Source organism: Culex quinquefasciatus, chromosome 2 (assembly GCF_015732765.1).
Source record: "Culex quinquefasciatus strain JHB chromosome 2, VPISU_Cqui_1.0_pri_paternal, whole genome shotgun sequence".
Taxonomy (NCBI): domain Eukaryota; kingdom Metazoa; phylum Arthropoda; class Insecta; order Diptera; family Culicidae; genus Culex; species Culex quinquefasciatus.
Genome location: NC_051862.1, coordinates 217,416,480 through 217,434,687, shown reverse-complemented (window position 1 = coordinate 217,434,687; position 18,208 = coordinate 217,416,480). Strand labels below are relative to the sequence as shown.

The following is an 18,208-nucleotide window of genomic DNA, read 5'->3' as shown; positions in this document are numbered from 1 at the left end:
CGTTTATCCATTCGGCTAATTACCCGGACTTTTAGTAGCTTCAGTGGGGGTGACATTGGGTCAAAGTGATTTTTTACAGATTTCACCATTTCTAAGGCTCTTTTCAATGAAACTTAATTCTGTTAAGATGACTAAGGGGTGAGATTGGGTCAATTTTCAAACGATTGGCGTGTAAGGTAGAATTCATCAAATTTCATCATATTTTAGAAAAATGTCAGTTAACTATCTAAGAACAATTCTACGTTAAAAGAATGTCATTGTTATTTAAATTGTATTGTTATTTAGAAATTACGAGAGGTGTATCGTTTTTCGGCTGATATTCACTCCCACTGACGATAATTGTCTTTTTTTTGTTTGTTCAACTGAAAAAAATGTGAGGATATTTACAATGCTGTGCCAATGTTGTTTTTATTTTACTTAAACCAGTTTAAAGTCAATTTGAGGAATGCACAATATTGGGGAACATTTTTCAACAACATTTTATTGTATTATTATCTATTAAAACTCAATGTTCTAACCATAGAGATGTTTCGGCTAAACCTATGTTGCAGAGTTCTGTTTTTAATATTGAAAATAATAAATTTCAAAAAAAATAATTAAAAAATACACTGACAGTACTGCCCACCATTGAAAAAACGGCTAATATCCACTTTTGGCAAAAACGAGATATTGGCACCAGGTTGTAGAGGATGTTCCAACGCATCTTCTGGAACTTGAATTTTACTGAAATAGTGCTTAGACTTGGTTGCCGATGCGAAAAACCAAACGGCTAATATGCCACTCTAATGGGGAATTGCCTTGACAGAGATTTTGTGACAAACACTAAAACGCGTTTTTCTCGGAATACATGATTTGGCATAATAGCCGAATTTTCAATTATGGGCAGAGTAGCTCTCCTGATAAAAAAATATTTTCTCAAAAAAAAAACTAACAAGTCTCAATATGTACTGAACATCGGTTGTACATTATAAATTTATCAAAATGAACCATTACAATATGTTTTTTGTTAGGACGGCAAAAAAGATAAATTGTTATTTTGAATTATGTTCAGATCCAAGAACATAGCTTTTTTGACCCGATTAGTATTATTCAAAAATAAAAAAATTTAAACATATTCAAACTCAAATGAATCAAAATGTTTGAAAATAAAAATTAGAAATTCAACGGAGCACGACATCATTTCAAATCCATTTATTTGATTTTATAACGTTACATTTTTTAATTAAATCTAATTGTTTCTTATTACCAAAAATTTATTGATTCAATGCATATAAAAATGTAATTTAAAACAATACAGAATAATGAATTACAAGTCTGAAATAAAAAAAAGTTGGAAAAAGTTTGCTTCTATTTTACAATTTAAGCAGCTGAATTTTGTTACAGAGATGAAATTTGGTCAAATAATTCAACAGACTTTTAAACGGGATTTTCCTAAATTTTGTTTTTTTCTTTATACTTTCATTTTTTATTGATGTTGTAGTTGAATTTGATTTGGCTTTTATTAATAATTAGTTTTTTTTGCTAATCTATTTATGTTTATTAAACAGGCAACTCTCAATGAAGAGCTGCCTTTCTTTAAAAAATATATATTTCAATATGTGAGTCATTTATCTTTTAACTTCTGAAATACGTCCTGCATGACTCTTTTTACCTTTTTTATCTTAATTTTTTTCTCTTAGTATTCTTTGTTCCAGTAGCTGATTTCTTCTGGATTTTTTTTTATGTCATTAAAATTGCTTTTTTTCCCTAAATTTATATTATTGAATTTGTTCTTAAGTTTTCATTTTTTTCTGTCTTTTTTGCATGTAACTATTTTTTTTTTGTGTGATTTTTCCAATTTGTTTTTAGCATATTTTTAGTTTATTTTGCAATTATTTTTTATTATCTTATCGTTCATTGTGCTTTATATTTTCCTTAATTACTGTTCCGCTTGTAGCTTTTTATACTCATGAAATTTTCTTTTTAATTTTTTTCGTTTTATTGGTTCACATTAGTTGAGAACGTTATTTTCCAGATTTTTGATCCATCTCCGTTTCTAATCCTCGTAATATTTCCTTGAATAAAAAGTATTTTTTATTATCATTTCATTTGCTAAGTGTACCTGTAACTGAACGTTGTATGAAAAATTTCCACAATAATTTCTGATTTTTTTAAAGGTACAAAATTGTGTCTTAAAAATTTAGATTTGTAATTATATGAGTCTGTTGATTCTTTGTTTAGCTTAAAATATTTTGCATTATATCGATCAGTATTTTGTTTGAAATCGTGATTTAAGTGAGGTGTTTTTTGTGCTCGTTGTTTTGTTAAAATCCTGAACCGCCGAAAGACATAAACTTCTAAAAATAGTTGCATCGGTCTTAGTAGAAACAATTCTGAATTAGATCAAAACCCTGAAAACTTTTTCTATATGGCTTTTTTCGGCAATCTTGTACATTTTTCATAAAAATTCTCAAAACAATCTAGTGGACTGTTCATACAAATAAGCATGTGAATTTTAAATAAAAATTTATGTTATTTGTTCATTATTTTTCTCAGAAAAATATTATTTTGCCAGGGCTTTGAACAGTCCTTCAAAAAAAAAAAAAAATCATGCTTGATTTTAGGCGTATCAAAATTATTGACATTAAGAAAAAACTCTTTTTTACAAAATGTAAACTTGAAAATATCATCTCAGGAATTGAAGTCTTATCACCAAATACTAAAAACTCATAACTTACAACATTGCCGGAGGCACTAAATCGATCAAATTATTTTTTTCTTAAAATACAGATTTTTGAATGTTGTCATTAAAAAAACAATAGATAGGGACAGTTTCTGTGCGAAATATGTGTAATTTTACATCAGGAACAGGTAAAATTTTCATCAGTTTCTGTTGAATTTCACATTTTTATACAATATTTTAGATAGAATCGCCAAAAAAGTTACAATCTTCCTAATTTCACTTATTGTTTATTGTGTATCCAGGATTTATTAAGATAGAAAAATAATTATAATTAAAATAAGCTCATTCTTACGAAGTGCTTTGAGTTGCAAATTTTTCACTGGACTTGAAATTATTTTTTTCGCTCAGAGTTATCAATTTTGTTAATTAAACATTCAGTGTATTTTTTACATGAACATTTTTCAAATATTATCTTGCGTTTCAAAGTTATCTGATGTTCCTGAATAACTGTTTGCTAAGACATATAACTGATTTTATTTGATTTATTATAATGAACACTCAAATGGATACTAAGTTTTAGAGCAAATATTGAAACTATTAAATATTGAAAGAATAAATTCTGTTGATTTTTACCTATTTTAAAACTTGTTTAACCCACAATGCCTCTTTTAATCTAGTTAGCCCTGCTAGTTAAGTTACAATCCATTCACTCTCCCAATTTCTCTAGTTTGCATTCCCAGAGAGACGCCTACTTCGTCGCTTCGCATTGCCTCTCTCCCTCTCTCTCATCTCAGTGCTACTAACAACAAAACAAAACGCAAACCACCTCGCGTATAAAGTCGCGGCCTGTTTTGATCCAACAACACAACTCGCGGGCCAACACCAACACAAGCATGGCTTTGCGCGCAGCGTGAAGCTTTTGTGTTGTTGATTTCTTGCGTTTCATGCTTTCACTTCAAAATCTGCAGCTTCCGCTGGAGTAGCGATCTCGCGTGTGTGTTAGAAGTTGAATGACCTCTGAGATGAACGGGGTTTATTTTTAGAAGAAGTGTTTGTTAGAGTTTAAAGTTAGTTTAAAGAAGTTCTTGAATCAAATTTACATGACTTTCTCACAACCACCTGCAAGTCGAAAGTTTACTATCTTTAGTATACTCAAAACAAAAACAGAAGCGACTTAACGCACACCGTCAAGCATTTCATTCACGCTTTCACCAACACTGTTGCAACTTTCGTGTCACACATTGATGAAAAGAAGTGGTCGTCGCGACGACCGCTAAATTGAATCCAATTAATCTACTTGCATACTAGCACTCTCGCTCTCATTCTCACACTGGGAACCTCTGGACACATGTCTGGCAGCGAGTCTTGTCCCGTAGTGCTTGACCGAGCGGGCTCCGTAGTAGAAGTGTTCAATGAGTCGCCGAGTCGTCAAGTCGCGTTCGTTGATTAAGTTAGTGAGCTGCGTCGAAGGAAATTTCTCCTCCGGATCCTCAAGTGGTCACGAGCTTAAAGGGTGTGTTTAAAGTGGGCTTTGTTAGCTCGGCTTAAGTTGTTTCGATTTGTGTGTCCCTGGTGGATAATTACTATCTATTGCGATTCGGCCATTTCTAATGAGAAACCTTGGAATTGCTCTTTTATCAGTAGTCAATGCCGATACTTGCATGATAGATTGTGCGCTGTTATCAAACACTCTCAGGATAGATAAGAATCAACAGCCGGGTTACATCGCAGCTGCACCTTAAGTCAAGTGACTTTGTTCCAGTTTGCATATTGTGTGTGTGTAAAGTTCGCGTTACGCTATAATTACAGCGCCTTAATCTGGGTAACCTTGACCGTAGTGGCTCCAAAGTGAAAGATCAGCACTAAAGTGATGTGTTTTTGCATACCGTTTAAAGTAGCTTCATCTTAAGTACAGTCTGGCACCCTCCCCGTCGCACACGTGTGTCAGCGAATCTGAGTCTAGAGTGAGTGTGATGAACACATTTTTTTTCTTTTCACGATTGAGGTTGACCTTTGCTAATGGGATGCCAAGTCCGGGACTATCTGACGGAGAACTTCTAGTAGGCTCTCCAGCAGTGAAGTTGCGAATAAAAAAAGGTTTCGTTAGTACAGCTTTATCATCGAGTCTGTTTTGTTTGCTTCAAGTGTGGCGCTACAAATTCTTAACTGATTGGGGGTTTTGATCTACTTTGAATTGCATATTGATCAGGTTTGATCGATTAGCAATTCTGGATTGTGTGACAAGATTGCAAACATCCATGTTGGTTGGAACGTGCAAAGAATGAAATATTGTTTTGGGGTTTCCCTAGATCTTGGTTTTTAACTTATCGTGACTTGGGCCCATTTTCATAAAATATTGAACAACTTCCCACATCAAGCTTGTAAGATTATCAGGTAAAATAAATATTGAGTGTGAAATTCTATAAGGCCATTAAATACCGGTACAAAAATAGAGAGTTTAATGGGAAAACACAGTAAAAATAAGTTAATATTGCATCTTGAAATTGATAAATTGTTTTTAATGTGTAATTATATCTTTGAAACTAATATCAAAGTGATATTATATCACAAATAAGGTCATATCACAACATCAAATTTTACACCTTTAAAAATTACATTTATTTTAACTGTTTATGCAAAAACAAATTCAGTTAGCAAAACACGCAACCGACCCTTGCATCATGTATAATTTTATCGTTTAGCACAGCTTACAAGCGGTGCTATTTTCACAATAGAGTCGGAACTCTAATAGTGGGTATGCGTTTTCAACAGCTTCCGATGCAAGTCGCAAAGCAATTTTATTCCACTCCGTGATGAACCTTGACATTTCTAGCCATCTTTAATCAAATTTGCATTATCGAAATGACTTGGAAAAGTTTGATTGTTTATCAACATTGTTGCATTTTCACTCGTTTTATTCATACATTTTGCTGAAATTTCAAATTTATCACTTCAATTGTAATAAATGCATGGAATATGAAATATAATTAAGTTGTTATTGAAGATGTTATTTAAGAAATTTGTCTATATGATTTGAGTAATGATATACTTTATTAACACGTTGTTTAATAACGACCGATAAACAAACAGGCTATAAAGACACTGCCTTTCATTTAACAAACCTCGTGTTCTCAAAATGTATAATTTAATTAGTGAGCACAGCTTACAAGCTTCCGTTCAATTCTCATGATATAATCTACGTTTCAGATATGAATAAATTACTGCTACATACATCGAGAAAAAACTGATAATTAATCTCGAAAATTGTGATTTATTCATTAGTGTACACGGTATTTAATAAGCACAACATGTTGCGTTTCATTTCAATGTATGATTTAAATCATGTATTTTTCATTTTATTTTTAAGTGTACCTGGAACAATGAATGAACAAGGCAAAATTCAATAATGAACAATTTATTGAACAAAGATTCTCATCATTTTATTTTCTGATCATAAAATGGTGTGTTTATTTTACTTTTTCAACAAAGTTTATCACTTTCATGCCGTTTATTAATCAGTTTCTTATAATATCTTTTATAAGTGATTTATTTTTTACTAACCTAACTAGTTATTTCGAAACACTAGATATTGCGATCAGTCTTTGAAAGATAATATAATTGTTTTTTTTTCAATAATCACATCATATCATTAAATCGTCTTAACATAAAAGGTGTGTTAAGTTTAATTTTCAAACAATTTCATATCATTTAACACAGGGGTGCTCAAAGTTTTTGAATTGCGGGCCAAATTTGAAGCTCACATGAGCTTGCGGGCCATATGAGAAAAAAATGTTTTTTTAAATTTCAATCTATAAAGCTTTTGATACAAAATGTTTGAAAACAAAAAAAAAAATAGTTTTGAACAAAAAAGCCTCCAATCAATTGGATAAATTATATTAAAATCAGAAAATCAAAAAAAAATATCAACATAAACATTATTCATCTGCTTTTCATTGCAACTTTCATGCCTCAACTATCGTGATTTCACAAATATAATGAATGTTTTAAAGTTGTATTTAAATCGATTTGTTTTATTTATGTTTTAAATATATTTTAGAAGGGGTAACACAATCATTGAAAAAGAGTGTAATTTTTTTTTCAAATTATTTGCAATCTTAATATCTTAATTATAAATAGTTGCTTGAGGATTTTTAAAAATTTGTTCCTCCTATTTTAATAAAATTTCATTAAATATTTGATGAATTTTTTTTAAACACAATGTTTGTTTCATATAATCGGGATCAATGTATGGCTTTTCGATACTTTGATCCCGATTATACAATTAGTTTTATATTAAATTAAATTCAATTCAATTCGGTTTATTTGTGAATAATCAAGTAACAATGAGTTCATTAAGGTACATAACAGAGTTTTGGAGTTCATTTCAGGTGTGTGTTACATCGTAATTCAATCGAAATTATTATTACTTATAAATATTAACACTGGAACGCCCAACGCATGTCCAACTTACACGAACGCCCAAGCCTCCCAAAAAAGTTGGAACGGTAACTTCAACTCGCTGGTTCTCGGGCATAACTCAACCAATCGGGACGATTCTTGTTTCCAGTAATTTGTAAGAATGTCTAGATGATCCTAGAACTTTGCAGAACTTAATTTGATCAAATCTGTAATTTCTGCGACCGAAAACATCGTTCCACCTTTTTTCAAAACGACTGCCTCCGCGGAATTTTTGGCGAATTTTTTTTTGTACGCGAAAAAAAAAGTTGGAACGATGTTTTTAATCGCAAAAATTACAGATTTGATCAAATTAAGTTCTGCAAAGTTCTAGAATCATCAAGACATCCTAACAAATCACTGGAAAGAAGAATCATCTTGATTGGTTGAGTTATGCCCGAGAACCATTGAGTTGAAGTTACCGTTCCAACTTTTTTGGAGCCTGGGCGTTGGAATGTTAAATAGAAGGCAAGAGTAAAAAAAAGTTTTCAAAAAACTTACAGAAAGTAGTTTTATATTAACAAAATCTAAAAAGGTTCACAAAATAGGCATGAACTTAACCTTAATTTCCATGGATTATAAAATTACTTAAAGATGCGTCATTCAAAATGGGTCCGCGGGCCATACTTTGGTCAGCCCTGGTTTAAATCATTCACTTCGGCCAAGCAGGGTGCATATTTTCATCGTCATTAAGATTATTGTTTTTAGACGAGAACAATTACTGACACTTTTGTAATCTTTGTAATTTTGTAATTTTTTCTAATGTACTTCGAGATTCCGTTAGTGTACATGGTTGTGGGCCTGTTTAAGATTATTGAATGCTTAAGAATATATTTCAATTACAAAATTATTAAAACAGAAATGTTATGTCATTTTTAACAGTAATTAAAAACTAAATAACAAGGATTTCGCAAAAAACAAAATTCGGGAATATATTTTAATTTAGCCCCCCCCCCCTTAAAAATCGGTCCGAAATATCAGGGGGCTAAAAAAAAAATTTCAAAAAACTTCAAAATTTTAATGGACATAGTAGTTTAACCAACTGAATACAATTTGAATGACATGCCTGGGATCTATCAAAAAATATTTTAAATTTTTGTGGAATCCCATTGTAGGGACATAAACATCAAAATTTTTTTGCAAAGGCCATCATATTAATCATTTTTTAAAGTTAAATTGTACCTGTACCTGTCAATCAAGGAGGCTAAGGCAGGGTTTTATCCATACAAACAAACAAAAAACCTTCAGCAAAGTGGTCTGCATAGAACAAAAAAGTTTAGTATTGGAAGGTTGACATTTTGGTTTGTTGAATATTACTTTATCTTGAGTAATTTAAGAAAAGGGTCAACATTTTACCCGAAGAATATTTACCAATTCCTGATGTAATAATACACTTTTTTTACACAAAATCTGTCAAAATGCGTGCATTAACCGCAGAGAGGATTCAGTGAACGGATCACATTTTAAAGAACCTACAAGGGAGGAAGGATGCGTGGACATACCGTTCCAGCAAGATCCGTTTTGCTGAAAGTTTCACGAATTGTTCTGAACATTTGGATTCTACATGCAAAAAAAGGCAAAAAATATCACAAAAAGTATACAAAAAAAAGAAATTTCTAATTTCCATTCTAATTTTCAAATAATTTAAGCAAAAAGTATAAAAAAATGCAATATACTTTATAATAGTACTGTCACAGATTTGCAAAATATCCTTGAATTTATTAAAATTTTGCATTCCTTAAGTTTTGGTAGCAAAGCTCAAAATTGAAAAGAGATTAAAAATAAGTTACCTGCTTAAAAATGCAAAAATGAATGTTACGAAATGTGTTCTGAACTGTTAACAATCGAATTTAAAACTTTGGACGCCTCAAAATTAAAAAAAACTATTTTTCATCGAAAAAAACACTTCAAAAAGTTTTAAAAACTCTGCTATTTTTTGTTACTCAACTGTTAAATATTTTAGAACATGTCATTTTAAGGGAAATTCAATGTTCTTTTAGATTCTTCCTTAAGTCAGAAGGGTATTTTTTTTTTTCATTTAGAACTACTTTTTTAATTTTATAATTTTGTGTTTTTCTAACTTTGTAAGATTATTTTTTAGAGTGTAACAATGTTCTACAAAGTTATAGAACAGACAATTTAAAAAAAATATATACAAACATAAGGGGGTTTGTAAACATCACGAGTTATCGCGATTTTACGAACAACAGTTTTGAAAAAGTCTGTTGTGTCGATCTTGGCCGTTCATCGTCACCCGCGACAGACACGAACGACGAAACAAAAAGAAACAAAAAAAATAACTTTTTCAAATCAAAATTTCGTATAACCCTTAAACTACTCTAAAATGATTTAAAATTTTGAAATCCAAGTATTATCCATTTAATCCAACATATTGAAAAAAATACTCAATTTAAACGGCGATCAAATATTCAACAAAAATATTAAAGAGTTGATTTTTAGTGAGGTAATTGTTGGCCAAAAACGTACCTCAACTTTTGACAGCTGCCAGAATGACAGAATTTGTTCTTGGAACCAGATTTTTTCAGCTAAAAATCTTAAGATGTCCCCTACACAACCCTTTGAACAGAATTAAGTATCATTGAGAAGACCCTGAGAAATGGTATAATCCTTAAATAAAACATTTTGACTCAATCTCACCCCAGACCTAATGTCACCCCCACTGACGGTATAGAAAACACTCCCTTTTTTTGTTAAATACGATAAGATTATATTTTTTGCTTCGAGATTTGCATAGCAGCCAACTAAAAATTGAAATTATTCTCAACCCCATGCGTTAAAATTACCCCACGTCGTCAATGTAAGCAACAATATTATAGCATCGTTTATTTACAGATTCAAAACGTGATGATAAGCGCTTCTGTAAATTCTAACACAACGATGCAGTAGCTGTCTGGAAATTGTACAAAGCACAAAAGTCGCACTTAAATAACAAATTCGACTTAATCGTAACCGATAGCCCCTTAGACCACAATGGGAACCGACACCGCAATTTCCATCGATGTGGGAGGCCAAAAGGACATTGGAACCACGTGCTTGAGCTTCCAGCAGATATCGTACCAGGTTCGTGGAACCAACGGCAAAACTAAGCAGCTGCTGCACGACATTTCGGGAAGCTTTCGGTCGGGCAGGTTGGCCGGCATCATGGGACCTTCGGGTGCAGGAAAGTCTACCCTGTTGAACGTACTTAGTGGGTTCAAGTGAGTAGATTAGTGGGAGGGAGATAATGACGACTTGGTTGATGATTGATCGTTTCTTTTGTTTGCAGGACGTCCAAAATGAGCGGCAAGCTGCTCGTCAACGGGCAACCCATTAAACCGCAAAAGTATCGCCGCGAGGTCACTTACACGTCCCAGGATGTCAGCATGCTGGAGAACATTACCGTCCTGGAGAGTTTGGACTTTGCGACGGAGTTGAAGCTGCCGAAGGAGGTTTCGTTGATGGTCAAGTCGAAGATCTCCAACGATATCGTGAAGTTGTTGGGACTTCAAAAGTGTGCCCACAACCTGGTCGGGACGATCTCTGGCGGGGAAAAGAAGCGGCTCTCTATCGGACTGGAGTTGATCTCGAATCCGAAGATTTTGTTCTTTGACGAACCGACCAGCGGGTTGGACATCATCGCCGCGATGCAGGTCGTCGCACACCTTAAGGAGTTGGCGCTCAGCGGACGGTGCGTAGTTTGTGTGATTCACCAGCCCAGTTCGAGCATTCTGCAGATGTTTGACGACCTGATGATTCTGTCCGAGGGCAAGTGCGTCTACAAGGGACCGCTGGACGACCTAGTGCCCACCTTCAAGGCCTGTGGCTTCGACTGTCCAAACTACTACAACCGGGCGGATTTCGCACTGGAAGTGGCCAGCTTAAAACACGAAGGCAACGTCCTCACCCTGATCGAGAAAGCCAGCGAAATCCCGGAGAAAGAACCCCAACAAATCACGATGGTGAACAATTCCCCTAGCAGTGACGAAAAGGACGCGATGCTTCTCCCGAGTGAATCTTCCTCCGACAGCAGCTATCAACCTGCGTCCCAAATTAGGGTAGATCACTCGCGCCAGTATCCTGTGTCCCAGTGGAGTCAGTTTGTAACGCTGACGAAGCGGACAACCCTCTGCACCTTTCGGGACATGCAGCTGATGAAGATGCGAATCATGACCCATCTCTTCGTGGGACTCCTCATTGGGGTCGTGTTCTGGGATGTGGGGAACGATGGGGCGAAAGTGCTTAGCAATGCATCGTGCTTGTTTTTCTTCCTGATTTTTGTGTTCTTCTCCAACTCGATGCCACTGGTGATGACTTGTGAGTGTATTGTGATTCTTTGAGTGATGTGTTATCTTATTTAAAATTAATTTATTTTAGTTCCACTTGAAACGGCGGTATTTCTGAGGGAGCAAAAGAATAATTGGTACTCGTTGAAGGCGTACTTTTTCTCAAAGTTGGTGTCCGATTTTCCATTTCTGGTAAGTTATAACATAATTTCATCAATCTAGTTTAATCTTTACGCATTAGTTATTATTATTTCTTCCTGAAGTGTCCTGATCTGTTTTAGGGGACTAAAACGGACTATTGTTTAGTTTGGTTATAATTTTCCTGATTCCGCATCAATCGTGCGCAAACAAATCGTTCACAGTTCGATCTTTTTATTCTTTTGAGTTATAACTTAAATTGTTAGAAAGTAGTTTCTTTTTTTTAGTATTACAAATATGTTTGGATTTAAATCTCTTTTTAGCTTGGAACATTTTGCTTTTCTTTTCAATAATTTGAAAAAAAAATGCCCGCTTCTTAAGCAAAGTTAATTATGAGTTAAATTTGTACTACTTTTGAATATCATTCATACCTCCTACTTTATAGAAAGTTTTTTTTAGATATATTATGTAGATTCTTGTTATTTTTTGCAAATCGATTTTTTAATTTTTTTTTATTTTGATGCAGCTTTTGTCGTTTTTTTTTTGTATAATAATGTTTATTTTCATTTTTTAAGTTTTAATAAAAATTATGTCTTAAAATGAAGTACTAACGTGATTTCAATAAAAAAAATCACATTCGAAGTTTTCAATTTTGAGCATCGTTTTAATAAACTCTTCCTCGAAGTATGATGCTCCAATTTTGTCCAGGTTTGATTATTTGATTTGACATTAATTTACAAAAAAAATCAGGAAGATCCAAAGAGGTTCACAGAATTATCTTCATGTTTAGAACTGTTGGACATGATATTTTCGGTATTTTAAGCATACTGGTTTTCAAATACAGTGGACTCTCTCGTTGTCGATATTGAAGGGACCGTCGAGAGCGGGAGTTATCAAATTATAGAACGGAAAATCAAAGCAATCTATTTGAAGGGACTGAAAAATTTATTGACATCTGGAGCAATATTGATATCGAGAAGATCGACAGCCAGAGAGTCCACTGTAAATTAAAATTGATTTTTTTGAACACGTTTAGAATCTTAGAACATTCATCATTTTGCATTCATTTAACTTTTTAAAATTTTGACGTTTTATGGATCTTTTGAAAAATGATATTCAATACTTCCCAAATCCTTATGATTACAGTAGGTATTAAAATTAAAATTTCCAATTTCTTGATAATTTGGTATAATAAAGAAAACTCACAAATTAAAAAAATAATAATTCTATAATAATTTCAAAACCAGCCTTATTCAGTAGTCACCAAGGTCTTCTGTACGGCCCACCTTGTTGACGACTAAATAATATACATTCGGAAAGGTATGAAACCAAACTGAGCTTGGTAGAGAAGTGTTCAATGTACCCTAGGTGCAATTTTTAACAATTTTTTTTATTTGAAAAGTTAGTTAACTATAATTAGGGAAACATTGATAAAAAGGATTTTCGGACAATTATTTACTAAGGACAGTTCAAATCTTTTTACAAGCTTTAAGTGTTACTGAAACAGAAATCAAAAATAATTTCAGATTTATTGACATTTCAAGCAGAACAAATTTGTTGGTTAATTTTGAAATCTTTTGATTCATTATATAAAATTGGTTTTGGAGGCTACACAATTTGATATTTTAAAAGAAAGAAATCAATTTCTATTGATTTTTGGTTAAATTTTTAACATTCTATGCACTTAACCTTGAGGTTATACTAACCTATTGTACCAAAAAATAAATAAGTAAAATTTAAAAATAATTATGAATTCTTTTCAAATGAAACTTTCAAAGCCTTTCTAAGAGTCAATTTGACGGAATAAATTCAATTTGCATTTTCAGGCTGAAATTTTTTACGATTAAATCTTTAACATTAAAAATTAAAACACTGAAAGTTGAGAAAAAGGGCTAGTTAGATGGCACAGAAAAACTCATTTTTCACAAAATTTATACTTAAGGACTTAAGGATAATTATGGGAAATTTTATGAGCTTTTTGAAAATAATTTTTGCAAGGTGCTTTTCATTCCTCAATATTTTTAAATGGCAAAAAAACTGAGCATTAAAAAAAATATCAATGCCTTTGACTTGAAAACGATTAATTTTCTCAAAAAAGCTGTGTGTGACAATATTTTAGATTTTTTTCTACCAAAAATTACATTTTAATATACAAAAATTCTGGTACCAGATTTTGCACCATCCTAAACTCTGGCTTCTTTTTATATAGAAAATTTATGGAATTCTGCATCCAAAAAAAAGTTGATTTGCAAAAACGTAGAGAAAAACTCTTCTACGACAAAATTGAAGTAATCTTGTTTTATGTTTTTCTTAATCCTTTTTAGTATTTTGTTATGGATTGTTCTTGTTTAAGTTTTCTGATTTTTTTTTTTAATTTATTGATCCTTGCACTGTAACTTGGATTTGGCTCGCACTTTTCTCTCGCACTTTTGACAGCAAAATTTCCAAAAACTAGGCAACCAGCATTTGTTTATTTACATTTCCAGTCGCAGTTTCCACCAAACTGGACATTCGCACTTTAAAATTGCGATTGACAGGTGAGCAACATCGGCTCGCTTTGATCATTTTTTGATAAAATTCAAATTTCCCAAGCCAGTTTGACAAGTCGCAATAGTGCGATTGATAGCAATAATTTAGTGCGAAGTCCAAGTTAGTGAGAATTGCGCAATAGGAATATTGCAAAATTTTGAGAATTATGTTTTGTGTCTTTTTGCTTTTTCAAAAATATCCAGCCATTTTTTCGATATTTTTAGTTTACAAAAAAAATAATTTAATTTCTTTTTATGATTCAACTTTCAACATTGTAAGCTTTTACTATGATTTTCGTCAGGATAAAAATTAACCCATCCATTACTGGATTTGCCTTAAACAGTCTCTCTGTGTAGAATCAAGAGTTTGTTTTTTTTCTAAAATAAACCTGGTCGACAAGTAGAATGATTCCATTTATGACATTTAAGAAATATTGCCCAAAAATATATATAAAAAAACTTGTCAGTAAATAAATCACAACCTTTTCAAAATTTCCAGCTTCTCGGGCCAACGCTCTTCCTGGCCAGCGCCTACTACATGACGTCCCAACCGCTCGAGCTGGACCGCATGGTGATGCTGTGGGGCATGTGCATGCTGACGGCCTGGATCGCCCAGCTAACCGGCCTGCTCGCCGGAAGTTCACTGCCACTGGAGGTAATTTCATAAACCGCAACTTTTACACTAATTTCAACGATTGTTTCCCTTCTTCCAGCTCAGCGTGTTCTGCGTGCCCTGCTCGCTCATCCCGATGCTGATGTTTTGCGGCTTTTTCGTGCGCTTCCGGGAGATGTTTGACTTTCTGGTGCCGTTCACGTACCTGGGCTACTTCCGGTACAGCTTCGAGGGCGCCATGCAGGCCATCTATGGCTTTGGGCGGGAGAATTTGCCGTGTGCGGAATCTTTTTGTTACTTTGGCAAGGTGTCCAAGTTTCTGGAGAGCTTCGACATGGTCGAGAATACGTTCGTGATGGATGTGGCCGGGTTGGGGGTGTGGATCGTGACGATGCACGTTGTGCTGTTTGGCAGTTTGGCGTGGAAGATTAGGAGGAATCAGTGAGGGGGAGGGTGTTAGGTTTAAGGTGAATATGCATTTTATACCAGTTTTTTTTGTACACAACTTAGGATGAGGCTGTTTTTGGAAAGTAAAGAATTTCTTTTTTTAAATAAATCTCGTTTGATTTCACCGTTTGATGACAGTTCAGAATGGCAAGCGATTTTTTGATTGCAGCTTCCTTATCAGTGGTGCAGTTTGATACAAACGTAACAAGGGTTTGCATTGTACAGCTGATAAGATTCTTGGCAAGTAGGTTAGCAGCTGAGTGAAATCAGTTGTTAAGTGATGCCCAACCAGAATGCAGTCTAGTAAGATTTCGGACGTAACGATTCCTCTGGTATCCAGAGAGACTCAGCTTTCGTTTAATGGTCTCACGTATTCCGCTTCTCGAGTGAAGCCGATTTTGGACAATATCTCAGGAACGTTCCGTTCTGGGAGGCTAACGGCCATCATCGGACCATCCGGTGCTGGAAAATCAAGCTTGTTGAATGCTTTGAGCGGATTAAGGTAAGGGGACGTTAACCGATCATCACTTGGTATGATCTTCCGTGATTTTAGGGCAAAAGGTGTCCACGGAACGATCTTGATCAACAATGAGATTCAGGATCAGCAGCAATATCGCAGACTAGTGACCTACAACACACAAGAAGTCGCATTGCTTCCGAATCTTACCGTTCGAGAAACCCTGGAATATGCCGTCGATCTACGTACTCGATCATCTTCAACCAAGAAGCGGAAGATCGTTCAGGATATCATCACCGTGCTGGCACTCCAGAAATGCATCAACACTCAAGCTCGGCAGCTTTCCGGTGGTGAGCGGAAGCGACTCTCGATCGGACAGGACTTGATATCGAACCCGAAGATCATGCTGTTTGATGAACCTACCAGCGGGCTGGACAGCGAATCTTCGTATCAGATGGTTTCGTACCTGAAGGAGTTGACGAAGCAAGATCGTTGCGTCATCAGTGTGATTCATCAGCCAAGTTCGGATCTGCTGGAGTTGTTTGACGATCTGTACGTTCTGTCCGATGGAAAGTGCATGTACAGTGGTAGTCTGCATGATTTGATCCCTTGGTTTGAGTCCGTGGGACTCGTCTGTCCGCAGTACTACAATCGTGCGGACTTTGGTAAGCTTTTTTGATAGATTTATCAGCAACTAGTAATGTTCTTTTTTCGTAGTCGTCAAACTAGCTTCAACGAGTAACCCAGACAAGAGTAAGATCTACCAACTAATGTACCAAATGGAGTCCGTGAACAAGGATAAACCACAAGCACTGTTGCCCAGCGAAAAGAACCGTCCCAAAGGCAGACAGTACCCCACGTCAGCGTTCAACCAGTTCTTCACCCTAACTCGACGCACCACTCTGGGAACCATCCGGAATTTTTCCCTCTCCGTGCTACGATTCATTGGCCTTATAATCTTCAGCCTGTTCATGGGATTAATCTACCGCGATATCGGAAAAGACGCATCCAACATCATCTCCAACACCGCCTTCATCAACCTCAGTCTGGCCAACATAGTTTTCGTCAATTCCGTCGCCGTAATCCTAAGCTGTAAGTCCACGCGCACTCACGCTTCGATCAAAGCAACCACTGACCATCCCCCCTCACTTCACAGTCCCAACCGAAGCGTCGGTCTTCCTGCGCGAGTACCGTGCCAACTGCTACTCGGTCGCGGCCTACTACTGCTCCAAACTATTCGCCGACTTTATCCCCATGATGGCGGGCAACTGTTGCTTCTTCGCGATTGGTTACTTCCTAACCGGTCAACCGGCGGAACTGGAACGCTTCCTAGGCTACGGGCTCGTGGTCCTGCTGATGGGGTGGTTCGCACAGATCTACGGAATCTGCAGTGGGTGTGTGTTTTCGATTGAAATTGGAACGTTTTTGATGCCGAGTTCGCTGCTGCCGATGTTGCTCTTTGGAGGGTTCTTCATCCGGTTCGATGAGTTGAGTGTGGCGCTGAAGCCGCTGGTTTACACGTCTCCGTTTGGGTACGCTTTCAAGGCGATCGGACAGGCACTTTACGGGAACAATCGGACGGATGTTGGGTGCAGTGAGGGGGGTGAATGTTTTTATACGAGTGGGGAAGATATTTTGAAAATGTTGGATATGGAAAATGTGAGTTATTGGAATGAGGTATCGGGATTGGGTATCATTATAGTTGTGCTGCATGTTATACTTTTTATTTGTTTACTTATTAAAGTTAAGTAGCTTGGGCATGTTGTTCAATAGTACTTCTTTCTTGTGATGTCATCATGTACAAAAGTTCATTTTTTCATTTAAGATTAGAGGTGGGCAACAAAAGAGCGAACGATCCATGGCTCACAAAAAAAGAACCGCGGTTCTTTTTGAAACTCCGATCATTTGAAAAAACCGTTCCTAGATGGAATAATTTTTAAACTTGTTCTTAATATAATTTATTGAATTTCCAACCAATTGTAGTGTTAAATTTCTTTTTGAGAATTGAAAATACATTTCAAATATTTTAATGCCCATAAAAAAAATCTGAAAAAATCCCTTGGTGTACTTTTTCAAGTACCGTCATCAGGGGTGACATTGGGTCTGGGGGGTGAGATTGGGTCATACAAATTTCCTCATTTTTGTATGACCCAATCTCACCCCCCAGACCCAATGTCACCCCTGATGACGGTACTTTAAGATAAAAATGGCATGGTAATGTGGGGCTATTTCACGTCATTTTCAGAACTCGTCATATTTAATTGGAGTGTCTATAGCAACTTTATCATCAATATATATTGAAAGACTCTCAATATCATTGATATCAATAATTGAAAATCACTTAATAGTTGCCAAGCCCATTTGTTCAATTTCCTACTATTTTAAATTCCAAAATTAAATGATTTTTTGAACAAAGTGAAGAAACTTTTCATTGTACTGATCGTACATTAAAGTATTACCCGAATACAAATTTGAGCATTTCAAACAAGGGGTTTCCAGCATCGTGGCAGACTGGTCACTAATCCGGAATTACTTGGAATTTGAGCAAGTAATTCTGTAATTCCGGATTTACTGAGTAATTCCAGAGTAATCCTGGTAATTCCTAATAATCCCAGTAATCCTGGT

At 35.0% G+C, this 18,208-nt stretch overlaps 2 protein-coding genes across 3 annotated transcripts; both read left to right on the top strand.

The window, feature by feature from the left end:
- The first annotated feature begins 4,020 nt into the window (after positions 1–4,020).
- Positions 4,021–15,228, top strand: LOC6046120 (ATP-binding cassette sub-family G member 4). Of its 2 annotated transcripts, XM_038254357.1 has the most exons (7): positions 4,021–4,175; positions 4,472–4,626; positions 9,971–10,335; positions 10,404–11,431; positions 11,492–11,592; positions 14,566–14,721; positions 14,780–15,228. In XM_038254357.1, exons 3-7 carry the CDS (start codon positions 10,109–10,111, stop codon positions 15,122–15,124), a joined length of 1,857 nt encoding a protein of 618 aa, XP_038110285.1. In that variant the 5' UTR covers positions 4,021–4,175; positions 4,472–4,626; positions 9,971–10,108; the 3' UTR covers positions 15,125–15,228. The 2 variants fall into 2 exon arrangements, with proteins under 2 accessions (XP_038110285.1, XP_038110284.1); XM_038254356.1 differs by lacking the exon at positions 4,472–4,626.
- A 148-nt stretch (positions 15,229–15,376) lies between these two features.
- On the top strand, positions 15,377–17,427 carry LOC6046121 (ATP-binding cassette sub-family G member 1). Its single transcript, XM_001863335.2, has 4 exons — positions 15,377–15,628; positions 15,680–16,248; positions 16,301–16,675; positions 16,740–17,427. Exons 1-4 carry the CDS (start codon positions 15,420–15,422, stop codon positions 17,333–17,335), a joined length of 1,749 nt encoding a protein of 582 aa, XP_001863370.2. The 5' UTR covers positions 15,377–15,419; the 3' UTR covers positions 17,336–17,427.
- Positions 17,428–18,208: the final 781 nt, after the last annotated feature.